Raw genomic sequence first — 19,586 nt, forward strand, 5'->3', positions numbered from 1 at the left:
TGCTGTGCTTCCTTCCCTGAGACACCGTCTGTACTGTGATCACTGATGGAGCAGGGTGAGGTCTCATTCCTGGTCCACGTTGCTGTGCTTCCTTCCCTTAGATGACCTCTGTACTGTGATCACTGATGGAGCAGTGTGAGGTCTCATTCCTAGTCCATGTTGCTGTGCTTCCTTCCCTGAGACACCGTCTGTACTGTGATCACTGATGGAGCAGGGTGAGGTCTCATTCTTGGTCCAAGTTACTGTGCTTGCTTCCCTGAGATGCCCACTATACTGTGATCACTAATTTAGCAGTGTGAGGTCTCATTCCTGGTCCATGTTGCTGTGCTTCCTTCCCTGAATTGCCCTCTGTACTGTGATCACTGATTTAGCAGGGTGAGGTCTCATTCCTGGTCCACGTTGCTGTGCTTCCTTTCCTGAATTGCCCTGTGTACTGTGATCACTGATGGAGCAGTGTGAGGTCTCATCCCTGATCCACGTTGCTGTGCTTCCTTTCCTGAGACACCGTCTGTACTGTGATCACTGATGGAGCAGTGTGAGGTCTCATTCCTGGTCCATGTTGCTGTGCTTCCTTCCTTGAGACACCGTCTGTACTGTGATCACTGATGGAGCAGTGTGAGGTCTCATTCCTGATCCTCGTTGCTGTGCTTCCTTCCCAGAGACGCCCTCTGCGCTGTGATCACTGATGGAGCAGGGTGAGGTCTCATTCCTGGTCCACGTTGCTGTGCTTCCTTCCCTTAGATGACCTCTGTACTGTGATCACTGATGGAGCAGTGTGAGGTCTCATTCCTGGTCCACGTTGCTGTGCTTCCTTCCCTGAGACACCGTCTGTACTGTGATCACTGATGGAGCAGTGTGAGGTCTCATTCCTGGTCCACGTTGCTGTGCTTCCTTCCCTTAGATGACCTCTGTACTGTGATCACTGATGGAGCAGGGTGAGGTCTCATTCCTGGTCCACGTTGCTGTGCTTCCTTCCCTGAGACACCGTCTGTACTGTGATCATTGATGGAGCAGTGTGAGGTCTCATTCCTGGTCCACGTTGCTGTGCTTCCTTCCCTGAGACACCGTCTGTACTGTGATCACTGATGGAGCAGTGTGAGGTCTCATTCCTAGTCCATGTTGCTGTGCTTCCTTCCCTGAGACGCCGTCTGTACTGTGATCACTGATGGAGCAGGGTGAGGTCTCATTCTTGGTCCAAGTTACTGTGCTTGCTTCCCTGAGATGCCCACTATACTGTGATCACTGATTTAGCAGTGTGAGGTCTCATTCCTGGTCCATGTTGCTGTGCTTCCTTCCCTGAATTGCCCTCTGTACTGTGATCACTGATTTAGCAGGGTGAGGTCTCATTCCTGGTCCACGTTGCTGTGCTTCCTTCCCTGAGATGCCCTCTGTACTGTGATCACTGATGGAGCAGTGTGAGGTCTCATTCCTGGTCCATGTTGCTGTGCTTCCTTCCTTGAGACACCGTCTGTACTGTGATCACTGATGGAGCTGGGTGAGGTCTCATTCCTGGTCCACGTTGCTGTGCTTCCTTCCTTGAGACACCGTCTGTACTGTGATCACTGATGGAGCTGGGTGAGGTCTCATTCCTGATCCACGTTGCTGTGCTTCCTTCCCTTAGATGACCTCTGTACTGTGATCACTGATGGAGCAGGGTGAGGTCTCATTCCTGGTCCATGTTGCTGTGCTTCCTTCCCTGAATTGCCCTCTATACTGTGATCATTGATGGAGCAGTGTGAGGTCTCATTCCTGATCCACGTTGCTGTTCTTCCTTCCCTGAGACACCGTCTGTACTGTGATCACTGATGGAGCAGTGTGAGGTCTCATTCCTGGTCCACGTTGCTGTTTCCTTTCCTGAATTGCCCTGTGTACTGTGATCACTGATGGAGCTGGGTGAGGTCTCATTCCTGATCCACGTTGCTGTGCTTCCTTCCCTTAGATGACCTCTGTACTGTGATCACTGATGGAGCAGGGTGAGGTCTCATTCCTGGTCCATGTTGCTGTGCTTCCTTCCCTGAATTGCCCTGTGTACTATGATCACTGATGGAGCAGGGTGAGGTCTCATTCCTGGTCCACGTTGCTGTGCTTCCTTCCCTGAGACACCGTCTGTACTGTGATCACTGATGGAGCTGGGTGAGGTCTCATTCCTGGTCCACGTTGCTGTGCTTCCTTCCCTGAGACACCGTCTGTACTGTGATCACTGATGGAGCAGTGTGAGGTCTCATTCCTGGTCCACGTTGCTGTGCTTCCTTCCCTGAGACACCGTCTGTACTGTGATCACTGATGGAGCAGTGTGAGGTCTCATTCCTGGTCCACGTTGCTGTGCTTCCTTCCCTGAGACACCGTCTGTACTGTGATCACTGATGGAGCTGGGTGAGGTCTCATTCCTGGTCCATGTTGCTGTGCTTCCTTCCCTGAGACACCGTATGTACTGTGATCACTGATGGAGCAGTGTGAGGTCTCATTCCTGGTCCACGTTGCTGTGCTTCCTTCCCTGAGACACCGTCTGTACTGTGATCACTGATGGAGCAGTGTGAGGTCTCATTCCTGGTCCACGTTGCTGTGCTTCCTTCCCTTAGATGACCTCTGTACTGTGATCACTGATGGAGCAGGGTGGGGTCTCATTCCTGGTCCACGTTGCGGTGCTTCCTTCCCTGAGACACCGTCTGTACTGTGATCACTGATGGAGCAGGGTGAGGTCTCATTCCTGGTCCACGTTGCTGTGCTTCCTTCCCTTAGATGACGTCTGTACTGTGATCACTGATGGAGCAGGGTGAGGTCTCATTCCTGGTCCACGTTGCTGTGCTTCCTTCCCTTAGATGACCTCTGTACTGTGATCACTGATGGAGCAGGGTGAGGTCTCTTTCCTGGTCCACGTTAATGTGCTTCCTTCCCTTAGATGACCTCTGTACTGTGATCACTGATGGAGCAGGGTGAGGTCTCTTTCCTGGTCCACGTTGCTGTGCTTCCTTCCCTGAGACACCGTCTGTACTGTGATGACTGACGGAGCAGGGTGAGGTCTCATTCCTGATCCACGTTGCTGTGCCTCCTTCCCTGAATTGCCCTCTGCACTGTAATCACTGATGGAGCAGAGTGATGTCTAATTCTTGATCCACATTGCTGTGCTTCCTTCCCTGAGATGCCCACTGTACTGTGATCACTGATGAAGCAGGGTGAGGTCTCATTCCTGATCCTCGTTGCTGTGCTTCCTTCCCAGAGACGCCCTCTGCGCTGTGATCACTGATGGAGCAGGGTGAGGTCTTATCCCTGGTCCACGTTGCTGTGCGTCCTTCCCTGAATTGCCCTCTGTACAGTGATCACTGATGGAGCAGTGTGAGGTCTCATTCCTGGTCCACGTTGCTGTGCTTCCTTCCCTGAGACACCGTCTGTACTGTGATCACTGATGGAGCAGTGTGAGGTCTCATTCCTGGTCCATGTTGCTGTGCTTCCTTCCTTGAGACACCGTCTGTACTGTGATCACTGATGGAGCAGTGTGAGGTCTCATTCCTGGTCCATGTTGCTGTGCTTCCTTCCTTGAGACACCGTCTGTACTGTGATCACTGATGGAGCAGTGTGAGGTCTCATTCCTGGTCCACGTTGCTGTGCTTCCTTCCTTGAGACACCGTCTGTACTGTGATCACTGATGGAGCTGGGTGAGGTCTCATTCCTGGTCCACGTTGCTGTGCTTCCTTCCCTGAGATGCCCTCTGTACTGTGATCACTGATGGAGCAGGGTGAGGTCTCATTCCTGATCCACGTTGCTGTGCTTCCTTTCCTGAGACACCGTCTGTACTGTGATCACTGATGGAGCAGTGTGAGGTCTCATTCCTGGTCCATGTTGCTGTGCTTCCTTCCTTGAGACACCGTCTGTACTGTGATCACTGATGGAGCAGTGTGAGGTCTCATTCCTGGTCCACGTTGCTGTGCTTCCTTCCTTGAGACACCGTCTGTACTGTGATCACTGATGGAGCTGGGTGAGGTCTCATTCCTGGTCCACGTTGCTGTGCTTCCTTCCTTGAGACACCGTCTGTACTGTGATCACTGATGGAGCAGTGTGAGGTCTCATTCCTGGTCCACGTTGCTGTGCTTCCTTCCCTTAGATGACCTCTGTACTGTGATCACTGATGGAGCAGGGTGAGGTCTCATTCCTGGTCCATGTTGCTGTGCTTCCTTCCCTGAGACACCGTCTGTACTGTGATCACTGATGGAGCAGGGTGAGGTCTCATTCCTGGTCCACGTTGCTGTGCTTCCTTCCCTTAGATGACCTCTGTACTGTGATCACTGATGGAGCAGGGTGAGGTCTCATTCCTGGTCCACGTTGCTGTGCTTCCTTCCCTGAGACACCGTCTGTACTGTGATCACTGATGGAGCAGGGTGAGGTCTCATTCCTGGTCCACGTTGCTGTGCTTCCTTCCCTGAGACGCCCCCTGTACTGTGATCACTGATGGAGCAGGGTGAGGTCTCTTCCCTGGTCCACTTTGCTGTGCTTCCTTCCCTGAGACACCCCCTGTACTGTGATCACTGATGGAGCACTGTGAGGTCTCATTCCTGATCCATGTTGCTGTGCTTCCTTCCTTGAATTGCCCTCTATACTGGGATCACTCATGGAGCAGGGTGAGGTCTCATTCCTGGTCCAAACTGTGCTTCCTTCCCTGAATTGCCCTGTGTACTGTGATCACTGATGGAGCAGGGTGAGGTCTCATTCCTGGTCCAAACTGTGCTTCCTTCCCTGAATTGCCCTGTGTACTGTGATCACTGATGGAGCAGGGTGAGGTCTCATTCCTGGTCCACGTTGCTGTGCTTCCTTCTTTGAGATGCCCTCTTTACTGTTATCACTGATGGAGCAGGGTTAGGTCTTATACCTGGTTTACGTTGCTGTGCGTCCTTCCCTGAATTTCCCTCTGTACTGTGACCACTGATGGAGCAGTTTAGGTCTCATTCCTGGACCACGTTGCTGTGCTTCCTTCCCTGAGACGCCCTCTGTACTGTGATCACTGATTTAGCAGGGTGAGGTCTCATTCCTGGTCCACGTTGCTGTGCTTCCTTCCCCGAGACGCCCTCTGTACTGTGATGACTGACGGAGCAGGGTGAGGTCTCATTCCTGATCCACGTTGCTGTGCCTCCTTCCCTGAATTGCCCTCTGCACTGTGATCACTGATGGAGCAGAGTGATGTCTAATTCTTGATCCACATTGCTGTGCTTCCTTCCCTGAGATGCCCACTGTATTGTGATCACTGATGAAGCAGGGTGAGGTCTCATTCCTGATCCTCGTTGCTGTGCTTCCTTCCCAGAGACGCCCTCTGCGCTGTGATCACTGATGGAGCAGGGTGAGGCCTTATCCCTGGTCCACGTTGCTGTGCGTCCTTCCCTGAATTGCCCTCTGTACTGTGATCACTGATGGAGCAGTGTGAGGTCTCATTCCTGGTCCACGTTGCTGTGCTTCCTTCCCTGAGACACCGTCTGTACTGTGATCACTGATGGAGCAGTGTGAGGTCTCATTCCTGGTCCACGTTGCTGTGCTTCCTTCCCTGAGACACCGTCTGTACTGTGATCACTGATGGAGCAGGGTGAGGTCTCATTCCTGGTCCACGTTGCTGTGCTTCCTTCCCTTAGATGACCTCTGTACTGTGATCACTGATGGAGCAGTGTGAGGTCTCATTCCTAGTCCATGTTGCTGTGCTTCCTTCCCTGAGACACCGTCTGTACTGTGATCACTGATGGAGCAGGGTGAGGTCTCATTCTTGGTCCAAGTTACTGTGCTTGCTTCCCTGAGATGCCCACTATACTGTGATCACTAATTTAGCAGTGTGAGGTCTCATTCCTGGTCCATGTTGCTGTGCTTCCTTCCCTGAATTGCCCTCTGTACTGTGATCACTGATTTAGCAGGGTGAGGTCTCATTCCTGGTCCACGTTGCTGTGCTTCCTTTCCTGAGACACCGTCTATACTGTGATCACTGATGGAGCAGTGTGAGGTCTCATTCCTGGTCCATGTTGCTGTGCTTCCTTCCTTGAGACACCGTCTGTACTGTGATCACTGATGGAGCAGTGTGAGGTCTCATTCCTGATCCTCGTTGCTGTGCTTCCTTCCCAGAGACGCCCTCTGCGCTGTGATCACTGATGGAGCAGGGTGAGGTCTTATCCCTGGTCCACGTTGCTGTGCGTCCTTCCCTGAATTGCCCTCTGTACTGTGATCACTGATAGAGCTGGGTGAGGTCTCATTCCTGGTCCACGTTGCTGTGCTTCCTTCCCTGAGACACCGTCTGTACTGTGATCACTGATGGAGCAGTGTGAGGTCTCATTCCTGGTCCACGTTGCTGTGCTTCCTTCCCTGAGACACCGTCTGTACTGTGATCACTGATGGAGCAGGGTGAGGTCTCATTCCTGGTCCACGTTGCTGTGCTTCCTTCCCTTAGATGACCTCTGTACTGTGATCACTGATGGAGCAGGGTGAGGTCTCATTCCTGGTCCACGTTGCTGTGCTTCCTTCCCTGAGATACCGTCTGTACTGTGATCATTGATGGAGCAGTGTGAGGTCTCATTCCTGGTCCACGTTGCTGTGCTTCCTTCCCTGAGACACCGTCTGTACTGTGATCACTGATGGAGCAGTGTGAGGTCTCATTCCTAGTCCATGTTGCTGTGCTTCCTTCCCTGAATTGCCCTCTGTACTGTGATCACTGATTTAGCAGGGTGAGGTCTCATTCCTGGTCCACGTTGCTGTGCTTCCTTCCCTGAGATGCCCTCTGTACTGTGATCACTGATGGAGCAGTGTGAGGTCTCATTCCTGGTCCATGTTGCTGTGCTTCCTTCCTTGAGACACCGTCTGTACTGTGATCACTGATGGAGCTGGGTGAGGTCTCATTCCTGGTCCATGTTGCTGTGCTTCCTTCCTTGAGACACCGTCTGTACTGTGATCACTGATGGAGCAGTGTGAGGTCTCATTCCTGGTCCACGTTGCTGTTTCCTTTCCTGAATTGCCCTGTGTACTGTGATCACTGATGGAGCTGGGTGAGGTCTCATTCCTGATCCACGTTGCTGTGCTTCCTTCCCTTAGATGACCTCTGTACTGTGATCACTGATGGAGCAGGGTGAGGTCTCATTCCTGGTCCATGTTGCTGTGCTTCCTTCCCTGAATTGCCCTGTGTACTATGATCACTGATGGAGCAGGGTGAGGTCTCATTCCTGGTCCACGTTGCTGTGCTTCCTTCCCTGAGACACCGTCTGTACTGTGATCACTGATGGAGCTGGGTGAGGTCTCATTCCTGGTCCACGTTGCTGTGCTTCCTTCCCTGAGACACCGTCTGTACTGTGATCACTGATGGAGCAGTGTGAGGTCTCATTCCTGGTCCACGTTGCTGTGCTTCCTTCCCTGAGACACCGTCTGTACTGTGATCACTGATGGAGCAGTGTGAGGTCTCATTCCTGGTCCACGTTGCTGTGCTTCCTTCCCTGAGACACCGTCTGTACTGTGATCACTGATGGAGCTGGGTGAGGTCTCATTCCTGGTCCACGTTGCTGTGCTTCCTTCCCTGAGACACCGTATGTACTGTGATCACTGATGGAGCAGTGTGAGGTCTCATTCCTGGTCCACGTTGCTGTGCTTCCTTCCCTGAGACACCGTCTGTACTGTGATCACTGATGGAGCAGTGTGAGGTCTCATTCCTGGTCCACGTTGCTGTGCTTCCTTCCCTTAGATGACCTCTGTACTGTGATCACTGATGGAGCAGGGTGGGGTCTCATTCCTGGTCCACGTTGCGGTGCTTCCTTCCCTGAGACACCGTCTGTACTGTGATCACTGATGGAGCAGGGTGAGGTCTCATTCCTGGTCCACGTTGCTGTGCTTCCTTCCCTTAGATGACGTCTGTACTGTGATCACTGATGGAGCAGGGTGAGGTCTCATTCCTGGTCCACGTTGCTGTGCTTCCTTCCCTTAGATGACCTCTGTACTGTGATCACTGATGGAGCAGGGTGAGGTCTCATTCCTGGTCCACGTTGCTGTGCTTCCTTCCCTTAGATGACCTCTGTACTGTGATCACTGATGGAGCAGGGTGAGGTCTCTTTCCTGGTCCACGTTGCTGTGCTTCCTTCCCTGAGACACCGTCTGTACTGTGATGACTGACGGAGCAGGGTGAGGTCTCATTCCTGATCCACGTTGCTGTGCCTCCTTCCCTGAATTGCCCTCTGCACTGTAATCACTGATGGAGCAGAGTGATGTCTAATTCTTGATCCACATTGCTGTGCTTCCTTCCCTGAAATGCCCACTGTACTGTGATCACTGATGAAGTAGGGTGAGGTCTCATTCCTGATCCTCGTTGCTGTGCTTCCTTCCCAGAGACGCCCTCTGCGCTGTGATCACTGATGGAGCAGGGTGAGGTCTTATCCCTGGTCCACGTTGCTGTGCGTCCTTCCCTGAATTGCCCTCTGTACTGTGATCACTGATAGAGCTGGGTGAGGTCTCATTCCTGGTCCACGTTGCTGTGCTTCCTTCCCTGAGACACCGTCTGTACTGTGATCACTGATGGAGCAGTGTAAGGTCTCATTCCTGGTCCACGTTGCTGTGCTTCCTTCCCTGAGACACCGTCTGTACTGTGATCACTGATGGAGCAGTGTGAGGTCTCATTCCTGGTCCACGTTGCTGTGCTTCCTTCCCTGAGACACCGTCTGTACTGTGATCACTGATGGAGCAGTGTGAGGTCTCATTCCTGGTCCACGTTGCTGTGCTTCCTTCCCTGAGACACCGTCTGTACTGTGATCATTGATGGAGCAGTGTGAGGTCTCATTCCTGGTCCACGTTGCTGTGCTTCCTTCCCTTAGATGACCTCTGTACTGTGATCACTGATGGAGCAGTGTGAGGTCTCATTCCTAGTCCATGTTGCTGTGCTTCCTTCCCTGAGACACCGTCTGTACTGTGATCACTGATGGAGCAGGGTGAGGTCTCATTCTTGGTCCAAGTTACTGTGCTTGCTTCCCTGAGATGCCCACTATACTGTGATCACTGATTTAGCAGTGTGAGGTCTCATTCCTGGTCCATGTTGCTGTGCTTCCTTCCCTGAATTGCCCTCTGTACTGTGATCACTGATTTAGCAGGGTGAGGTCTCATTCCTGGTCCACGTTGCTGTGCTTCCTTCCCTGAGATGCCCTCTGTACTGTGATCACTGATGGAGCAGGGTGAGGTCTCATTCCTGATCCACGTTGCTGTGCTTCCTTTCCTGAGACACCGTCTGTACTGTAATCACTGATGGAGCAGTGTGAGGTCTCATTCCTGGTCCATGTTGCTGTGCTTCCTTCCTTGAGACACCGTCTGTACTGTGATCACTGATGGAGCAGTGTGAGGTCTCATTCCTGGTCCACGTTGCTGTGCTTCCTTCCTTGAGACACCGTCTGTACTGTGATCACTGATGGAGCTGGGTGAGGTCTCATTCCTGGTCCACGTTGCTGTGCTTCCTTCCTTGAGACACCGTCTGTACTGTGATCACTGATGGAGCAGTGTGAGGTCTCATTCCTGGTCCACGTTGCTGTGCTTCCTTCCCTTAGATGACCTCTGTACTGTGATCATTTATGGAGCAGGGTGAGGTCTCATTCCTGGTCCACGTTGCTGTGCTTCCTTCCCTGAGACACTGTCTGTACTGTGATCACTGATGGAGCAATGTGAGGTCTCATTCCTGGTCCACGTTGCTGTGCTTCCTTCCCTGAGACACCGTCTGTACTGTGATCACTGATGGAGCAGTGTGAGGTCTCATTCCTGGTCCACGTTGCTGTGCTTCCTTCCCTGAGACACCGTCTGTACTGTGATCACTGATGGAGCAGGGTGAGGTCTCATTCCTGGTCCACGTTGCTGTGCTTCCTTCCCTTAGATGACCTCTGTACTGTGATCACTGATGGAGCAGGGTGAGGTCTCATTCCTGGTCCACGTTGCTGTGCTTCCTTCCCTGAGACACCGTCTGTACTGTGATCACTGATGGAGCAGGGTGAGGTCTCATTCCTGGTCCACGTTGCTGTGCTTCCTTCCCTGAGACACCGTCTATACTGTGATCACTGATGGAGCAGTGTGAGGTCTCATTCCTGGTCCACGTTGCTGTGCTTCCTTCCCTTAGATGACCTCTGTACTGTGATCACTGATGGAGCAGGGTGAGGTCTCATTCCTGGTCCACGTTGCTGTGCTTCCTTCCCTGAGACACCGTCTGGACTGTGATCACTGATGGAGCAGGGTGAGGTCTCATTCCTGGTCCACGTTGCTGTGCTTCCTTCCCTTAGATGACCTCTGTACTGTGATCACTGATGGAGCAGGGTGAGGTCTCATTCCTGGTCCATGTTGCTGTGCTTCCTTCCCTGAGACACCGTCTGTACTGTGATCACTGATGGAGCAGGGTGAGGTCTCATTCCTGGTCCACGTTGCTGTGCTTCCTTCCCTTAGATGACCTCTGTACTGTGATCACTGATGGAGCAGGGTGAGGTCTCATTCCTGGTCCACGTTGCTGTGCTTCCTTCCCTTAGATGACCTCTGTACTGTGATCACTGATGGAGCAGGGTGAGGTCTCATTCCTGGTCCACGTTGCTGTGCTTCCTTCCCTTAGATGACCTCTGTACTGTGATCACTGATGGAGCAGGGTGAGGTCTCATTCCTGGTCCATGTTGCTGTGCTTCCTTCCCTGAGACACCGTCTGTACTGTGATCACTGATGGAGCAGGGTGAGGTCTCATTCCTGGTCCACGTTGCTGTGCTTCCTTCCCTTAGATGACCTCTGTACTGTGATCACTGATGGAGCAGGGTGAGGTCTCATTCCTGGTCCACGTTGCTGTGCTTCCTTCCCTGAGACACCGTCTGTACTGTGATCACTGATGGAGCAGGGTGAGGTCTCATTCCTGGTCCACGTTGCTGTGCTTCCTTCCCTTAGATGACCTCTGTACTGTGATCACTGATGGAGCAGGGTGAGGTCTCATTCCTGGTCCACGTTGCTGTGCTTCCTTCCCTTAGATGACCTCTGTACTGTGATCACTGATGGAGCAGGGTGAGGTCTCATTCCTGGTCCACGTTGCTGTGCTTCCTTCCCTTAGATGACCTCTGTACTGTGATCACTGATGGAGCAGGGTGAGGTCTCATTCCTGGTCCACGTTGCTGTGCTTCCTTCCCTTAGATGACCTCTGTACTGTGATCACTGATGGAGCAGGGTGAGGTCTCATTCCTGGTCCACGTTGCTGTGCTTCTTTCCCTTAGATGACCTCTGTACTGTGATCACTGATGGAGCAGGGTGAGGTCTCATTCCTGGTCCACGTTGCTGTGCTTCTTTCCCTTAGATGCCCTCTGTACTGTGATCACTGATGGAGCAGGGTGAGGTCTCATTCCTGGTCCACGTTGCTGTGCTTCCTTCCCTTAGATGACCTCTGTACTGTGATCACTGATGGAGCAGGGTGAGGTCTCATTCCTGGTCCACGTTGCTGTGCTTCCTTCCCTGAGACACCGTCTGTACTGTGATCACTGATGGAGCAGGGTGAGGTCTCATTCCTGGTCCACGTTGCTGTGCTTCCTTCCCTGAGACACCGTCTGTACTGTGATCTTTGATGTAAGTTCTTGCCCATTGTAATAACGTGTTGTGATTTTCAGGGAGGACGCCATTCTAGAGTACCTGAAAATTGCCCAGGATCTGGAGATGTACGGGGTTAACTACTTTGGCATAAAGAATAAAAAGGGCTCTGAACTTTGGCTTGGAGTGGACGCATTGGGACTTAATATCTACGAACAAAATGACAGGTAATGTATTATAAGGTGGCATTGTGCATGTAAAATATGGCGGAAATGCGGACGACTCGTGATACCCACAGCATTTCTCTTGTGCCATTGTATTCCTGGTTCATGGCTATTGCAAAACTGTTGACGAGAAACTGTTGTGTTTTTTTTTCTCTTAATGGCAGCTTTTTATAGCTGTACTTTGCATGCAGTCCCAGCAGAGGGCGTCACTGTGCAGTAAAACTTCCCCAATGTTTCCATCATGGAGATTTATTTCCTTCAGATTCTATTTCTTAGTATTTCGGCCAATTTACATAAAAAGAAGAACATAAGTACAGTGGCTTGGGAAATATTGACTTTCTTTTTACCTATTTTGTTACATTGCAATCTGTTTTTTTAATATTTTTTTAATCCGAATTGTGTGTGATGCATCAGCACTAAATAGTCTAAGTTGGTGAAGTGAGAAAAATGTAGGCATAAATTACATTTATGGGATCAAAGAACTAAAAATTGGCATGTGCATATGTATTCACCCCTTGCGCTATGAAGCCCCAAAAAATTTCTGGTGCGAGCAATTACCTTCATAAGTCACATGCTTAGTGACAGGACGTCCACCTGTGTGCAGTGTAATGTCACATTTCTGTCAGTATATACACTTTACCTTCTCTGAAAGGCCACAGAGACTGCAACACCATTAACAAGGGACACCACTAACCAAACACCCTGAAGACCAGGGAGATCTCCCAACGGCACCCTGAAGACCAGGGAGATCTCCCAACGGCACCCTGAAGACCAGGGAGATCTCCCAACGGCACCCTGAAGACCAGGGAGATCTCCCAACGGCACCCTGAAGACCAGGGAGATCTCCCAACGGCACCCTGAAGACCAGGGAGATCTCCCAACGGCACCCTGAAGACCAGGGAGATCTCCCAACGGCACCCTGAAGACCAGGGAGATCTCCCAACGGCACCCTGAAGACCAGGGAGATCTCCCAACGGCACCCTGAAGACCAGGGAGATCTCCCAACGGCACCCTGAAGACCAGGGAGATCTCCCAACGGCACCCTGAAGACCAGGGAGATCTCCCAACGGCACCCTGAAGACCAGGGAGATCTCCCAACGGCACCCTGAAGACCAGGGAGATCTCCCAACGGCACCCTGAAGACCAGGGAGATCTCCCAACGGCACCCTGAAGACCAGGGAGATCTCCCAACGGCACCCTGAAGACCAGGGAGATCTCCCAACGGCACCCTGAAGACCAGGGAGATCTCCCAACGGCACCCTGAAGACCAGGGAGATCTCCCAACGGCACCCTGAAGACCAGGGAGATCTCCCAACGGCACCCTGAAGACCAGGGAGATCTCCCAACGGCACCCGTCAAGGACAAAGTTGTTGAGAAGAACAAGTCAGGGTTGGGTCATAAAAACATATCCCAATCTCCGATGATTCCCCAGAGCACCATCAAATTCATTATCATCAAATGGAAAAAACACTGCACCACAACAACCTGCCAAGAGAGGGTGCCCACTAAAACTCTCAACCCAGGCAAGGAGGGCACTAATCAGAAAGGCAGCACAGAGACCAAAGCTAACCCTGAAGGAACTGCAGCGTTCCCAAGCAGAGACTGGAGTATCTGTACATACGACCACAATAAGCCATACACTCCATAAGATATGGCCTTTATGGAAGACTGGGCAGAAAAAATCCTTTACTTACAGAAATTGTAAGGCTCGTTTTGAGTTTGCCAGAAAAACAGTTTTGAGACTCCCCAAATGTATGGAGGAAGGTGCTGTGGTCAGATGAGACCTAAATGTAACTTTTTGGCCATCAAGGGAAACTCTGTCTGGCACCAAACCAACACAGCTCATCGCCCCAAGAACACCATCCTCACAGTGCAACATGGTGGTGGCAGCATCATGCTGTGGGGATTTATTTTGGCAGCAGGGACTCGGAAAATGGTGCGAGTAAAGGGCAAGGTGGATGGTGTGAAATTCAAGGATATTCCTGAGCAAAACTGTTTGTCTGTTATTTGAAACTGGGACGGAAGTTCACCTTGCAAAAATACAAAGACCAAAGCAGACTGCTAAAGCAACACTCGAGTGGTTTAAGGGGAAACATGTAAATGTTCTGGCGTGGCCGAGTCACAGCCCAGACCTTAATCCAATGGAGAATCTGTGGTCAGACTTGAAGATCGCTGTTCACCAGAGGAAACCATCTACCCTTGAGGAATAGGAAAAATCCCAGTGGCCAGGTGTTGAAAGCTCATAGAATTATCTAAAGCGGCTGTAATTTCCGCAAAAGGAGGCTCCACAAAGTACTGACCTTAGGGGGTGAATAGTTATGCACACTGACGTTTTCAGTTATTTTGTCCTATTTGTTGTTTGCTTCACAATAAAAAGAAAACCAAATGTTCACAGTTGTCGGCACGTTCTTTACATGAAGTGAAGCAAACTGATACAACTGCATATGCAGTGTGATGGCCCCCGCAGCTCCCTGTATGCTGTGTGATGGCCCCCGCAGCTCCCTGTATGCTGTGTGATGGCCCCCGCAGCTCCCTGTATGCTGTGTGATGGCCCCCGCAGCTCCCTGTATGCTGTGTGATGGCCCCCGCAGCTCCCTGTATGCAGTGTGATGGCCCCCGCAGCTCCCTGTATGCAGTGTGATGGCCCCCGCAGCTCCCTGTATGCAGTGTGATGGCCCCCGCAGCTCCCTGTATGCAGTGTGATGGCCCCCGCAGCTCCCTGTATGCAGTGTGATGGCCCCCGCAGCTCCCTGTATGCAGTGTGATGGCCCCCGCAGCTCCCTGTATGCAGTGTGATGGCCCCCGCAGCTCCCTGTATGCAGTGTGATGGCCCCCGCAGCTCCCTGTATGCAGTGTGATGGCCCCCGCAGCTCCCTGTATGCAGTGTGATGGCCCCCGCAGCTCCCTGTATGCAGTGTGATGGCCCCCGCAGCTCCCTGTATGCTGTGTGATGGCCCCCGCAGCTCCCTGTATGCAGTGTGATGGCCCCCGCAGCTCCCTGTATGCAGTGTGATGGCCCCCGCAGCTCCCTGTATGCAGTGTGATGGCCCCCGCAGCTCCCTGTATGCAGTGTGATGGCCCCCGCAGCTCCCTACAGTGGGGGAAATAAGTATTTGATCCCTTGCTGTTTTTGTAAGTTTGGCTACTGACAAAGACATGAACAGTTTGTAATTTTAAGGGTAGGTTAATTTTAACACTGAGAGATAGAGTATACAAAAAAAATCAAGAAAATCACATTGTATAAATTAGTTTTTTTTTTTTTGCATTTTGCAGTGAGAAATAAGTATTTGATCCCCTCAAACCATTGAGTTCTGGCTCCTACAGACCAGTTAGACGCTCCTAATCAACTCGTTACCTGCATTAAAGACAGCTGTCTTACATAGTCACCTGTATAAAAGACTCCTGTCCACAGACTCAATTAATCAGTCCCACTCTAACTTCTACAACATGGGCAAGACCAAAGAGCTTTCTAAGGATGTCAGGGACAGGATCATAGACCTGCACAAAGCTGGAATGGGCTACAAAACCATAAGTAAGACGCTGGGTGAGAAGGAGACAACTGTTGGTGCAATAATGGAAATAAATGGAAGAAATGCAAAATGACTGTCAATCGACATCGATCTGGGGCACTAAGCCAAATCTCACCTCGTGGGGTATCCTTGATCATGAGGAGGGTGAGAGATAAGCTTAAAACTTCATGGGGTGAACTTGTTAATGATCTCAAGGCAGCTGGGACCACAGTCACCAAGAAAACCATTGGTAACACATTACGCCTTAAAGGTTTAAAATCTTGCAGTGCCCGCAAGGCCCTGCTCAAGAAGGCACATGTGCAGGCCCATCTGAAGTTTGTCAATGACCTGGATGATTCTGTGACTTATTGGGAGAAGGTGCTGTGGTCAGATGAGACAAAAATTGAGCTCTTTGCCATTAACTCAACTCGCCGTGTTTGGAGGAAGAAGGATGAGTGTAACCCTAAGAACATCAGCCCAACTTTGAAGCATGGTGGGGGAAATATTATACTTTGGGGGTGCTTTTCTGCAAAGGGGACAAGACGACTGCACCGTACTGGAGGGAAGATGGATGGGGTCATCTATCGTGAGATTTTGGCCAACAACCTCCTTTCCTCAGTAACAGAGCATTTAAGATGGGTCGTGGCTGGGTCACCCAGCAAGACAATGACCCAAAACAGACAGTGAAGGCAACAAAGTAGCTAAAAAAGAAGCACAGTAAGGTCATGGAGTGGCCTAGCCAGTCTCCAGACCTTAATCCCATAGAAAACTTATGGAGGGAGTTGAAGCTCCGAGTTGCCAAGCGACAGCCTCAAAATCTGAATGGTTTAGAGATGATCTGCAAAGAGGAGTGGACCAAAACTCCTCCTGACATGTGCGCAACCCTCATGAACTACAAAAAACGTCTGACTGCTGTGCTTGCCAACAAGGGTTTTGCCACCAAGTATTAAGTGTTGTTTGCCAGAGGGATCAAATACTTATTTCTCACTGCAAAATACAAATACATTTATCTAATTTATACAATGTGATTTTCTTGTTTTCTTTTTTGGCTATTCTATCTCTCAATGTTAAAATTAACCTACCCTTAAAATATAGACTGTTCGTGTCTTTGTCAGTGGGCAAACTTACAAAAACAGCAAGGGATCAAATACTTATTTTCCCCACTGTATATGCAGTATGATGGCCCCCGCCGCTCCGTGCTGTGCAGCGTGAGGGCCCCTTCCGTGCCCCTATAAGTACTGATATGTACAGTGACTATAATGCTATAAACCTATCTAACCCGGAGTCCGTCGGCACAGTCAGCATCTGTGACATGATGCCCCCTGCACCGGGACGCTGATGTCCTATGTGCGCTCCCGGCCTTCTGTAGGCTGTAAGCATAAAGCAACCTGCGGCTTACAGAATGGAGAGCGGTAATGCAGGTGACTGTATCTTTCTGCCCTACTGCAGAGTTTACAGATATAATTGTGAAGCGCGGGCCCTCGTTGACTGACCCCCTCTACTGCTCGGGGCCCTGGGTAATTGCCTGGTTTTTCCTCCACCTTCTGACGCCGGCCCTGCTGCCTCCTCGCTTTCCACTCATCTCCCCCTTGCCTTGTGGTGCATGATGGGAGCTAAGGGAAGGCGAGTTGGATCATATACTTCTGGCACGCTCAGCCTGTACAGAGCATGTCCCCGCAGGAATTACAAGTGGGACCAAAGGATCGGGCAGCATAGCTAGATCTAAGATTTCATGTGAGAATATATTGTTTCGTGGCTTTTCACCGGAAAGATAATTCTAATAATTTTTATTTTTATTGCACCATCATATTCCGCAGCACTTTACATTTTAGAGGGAACTTGTACAGACAATAAAAGACATTACAGAATAACAATAGTCACATAAATCTGCAGATACCAGGAGTGGTGAGGGTCCTGCTCGCAAGCTTACCAAGGCCCCCTATGGTCTCCAGAATGTTAATAAGCACCATTTGTTTTGCTGTTCTAGTACCTGTGTGTATCGGCTCACATCAGATCTAATAAAGCATTGTTGTTGTTTTAACTGTATTGCACGTTAATTAAAATTACAAAATGTCCCTTTCAGATTGACCCCTAAGATTGGGTTCCCATGGAGTGAGATCAGAAATATCTCATTTAATGACAAGAAGTTTGTGATCAAACCTATTGACAAGAAGGCTCCAGTGAGTATATGTGGTTGGGCGTGTAGTCTTGACATCCCGCAGGCCGGTCCGATCACCTTCACCTTAACACTAATGCTTTTTTTTGAGTTGAAGACCCGGTTATTAATTCTTATAGGTTCTTACAGAATAGCAATGCCTTGTGACCGAGTCGTTATCCCATAATTTTAGTATTTGAATGTTTGCGGAGCCACCCTTTCTCACAGTTTCCCTCCAGTATTTTAGTCTTTGTGCACTCATTGTCCTCTCTATGGTCTATGACTTGTGAAGGACATTGCTTGTGGGGGTAGTTGACATGCCTATTTTCATGTTGCAGGACTTTGTATTCTATGCCCCCCGATTACGTATCAATAAGCGGATTTTGGCACTCTGCATGGGCAATCATGAATTATACATGCGCCGCCGCAAGCCGGACACCATCGAAGTCCAGCAGATGAAGGCCCAAGCAAGAGAAGAGAAGCATCAGAAGCAGATGGAGAGGTATCGCTGACATTTCCCTTCTTACCAGCGCACACATTTCTTTTTTCGTCTCCGAATTTGTTAATTCTCCTTTCTATCACTCAGAGCCCTCTTGGAAAATGAGAAGAAAAAGCGAGAACTGGCCGAGAAGGAGAAGGAAAAGATTGAGCGCGAGAAGGAAGAACTGATGGAAAGGTTAAAACAGATAGAGGAGCAGACTAGGAAAGCCCAAGAGGGTGAGACTGTCTAATACATGGTGTCCGCCCGCCTTATGGCACGGCGGATTATATAAACTGCTGTGCTAATATTGATTGCTGGGGTTTTACACACGTTAAAGGGTAACTCCTCTCATTTTAACTTTTATTTCATAAATCAATTAGTTCACATGAAAAATAAGAAACTTTGTAATATATCTTATCGGTGAAATCTGCTCCTTTCTCCTCCTGGACTTTATCATTAATTCTCCATTTTCAGGTAAAATCTGTATTTAGTAAAGGTAGATTGTCCCATTACTGAGAGAGATGATTTTTGATGCTTTTAAAGTTCTCTGGAGGCAGAGAGACCTTCCGCTGCAAGTTCTCCTGAGGTGGGAGGAGCTGGACGGAGACAGAGACATTGTGCTGCAAGTTCTGAGGTGGGAGGAGCTGGAGGTAAACAGACATTCTGCTGCAAGTTCTCCTGAGGTGGGATTTGCTGAAGGCAGACACAGACATTCTGCTGCAAGTTCTCCTGAGGTGGAAGGAGCTGGAGGCAGACAGACATTCTGCTGCAAGTTCTCCTGAGGTGGAAGGAGCTGGAGGCAGACAGACATTCTGCTGCAAGTTCTCCTGAGGTGGAAGGAGCTGGAGGCAGACAGACATTCTGCTGTAAGTTCTCCTGAGGTGGGAGGAGCTGGAGGCAGACACAGACATTCTGCTGCAAGTTCTCCTGAGGTGGGAGGAGCTGGAGGCAGACAGACATTCTGCTGCAAGTTCTCCTGAGGTGGGAGGAGCTGGAGGCAGACAGATATTCTGCTGCAAGTTCTCCTGAGGAGGGAGGAGCTGGAGGCAGACACAGATATTCTGCTGTAAGTTCTCCTGAGGAGGGAGGAGCTAGAGGCAGACACAGACATTCTGCTGTATGTTCTCCTGAGGTGGGAGGAGCTGGAGGCAGACACTGACATTCTGCTGTAAGTTCTCCTGAGGTGGGAGGAGCTAGAGGGAGACACAGACATTCTGCTGTAAGTTCTCCTGAGGTGGGAGGAGCTAGAGGGAGACACAGACATTCTGCTGTAAGTTCTCCTGAAGTGGAAGGAGCTAGAGGGAGACATTCTGCTGCAAGTTCTCCTGAGGTGGGAGGAGCTGGAGGCACACAGACATTCTGCTGTAAGTTCTCCTGAGGTGGGAGGAGCTAGAAGCAGACAGATATTCTGCAGCAAGTTCTCCTGAGGTGGGAGGAGCTGGAGGCAGACAGATATTCTGCTGCAAGTTCTCCTGAGGTGGGAGGAGCTGGAGGCAGACACAGACATTCTGCTGCAAGTTCTCCTGAGGTGGGAGGAGCTAGAGGGAGACACAGACATTCTGCTGTAAGTTCTCCTGAGGTGGGAGGAGCTAGAGGGAGACACAGACATTCTGCTGTAAGTTCTCCTGAAGTGGAAGGAGCTAGAGGGAGACATTCTGCTGCAAGTTCTCCTGAGGTGGGAGGAGCTGGAGGCAGACAGA

The 19,586-nt window shown here is 50.6% G+C and overlaps 1 protein-coding gene across 2 annotated transcripts in view; it reads left to right on the forward strand.

Annotated features, from left to right (window-relative positions):
• The window catches only part of LOC141154145 (moesin), a 138,078-nt gene that overhangs the window by 113,769 nt on the left and 4,723 nt on the right, over nucleotides 1-19,586 (forward strand). For both annotated transcript variants that reach the window (XM_073639645.1, XM_073639646.1), the window contains exons 6-9: nucleotides 11,598-11,744; nucleotides 17,334-17,430; nucleotides 17,744-17,907; nucleotides 17,992-18,122. In XM_073639645.1, the coding sequence (XP_073495746.1) occupies nucleotides 11,598-11,744; nucleotides 17,334-17,430; nucleotides 17,744-17,907; nucleotides 17,992-18,122 (539 nt within the window). The remainder of the gene's footprint in view (nucleotides 1-11,597; nucleotides 11,745-17,333; nucleotides 17,431-17,743; nucleotides 17,908-17,991; nucleotides 18,123-19,586) is intronic.

The sequence above is a fragment of the Phyllobates terribilis genome, unplaced genomic scaffold, assembly GCF_046119375.1.
Source record: "Phyllobates terribilis strain yellow unplaced genomic scaffold, ASM4611937v1 Scaffold_7__3_contigs__length_470593459, whole genome shotgun sequence".
Lineage (NCBI taxonomy): Eukaryota > Metazoa > Chordata > Amphibia > Anura > Dendrobatidae > Phyllobates > Phyllobates terribilis.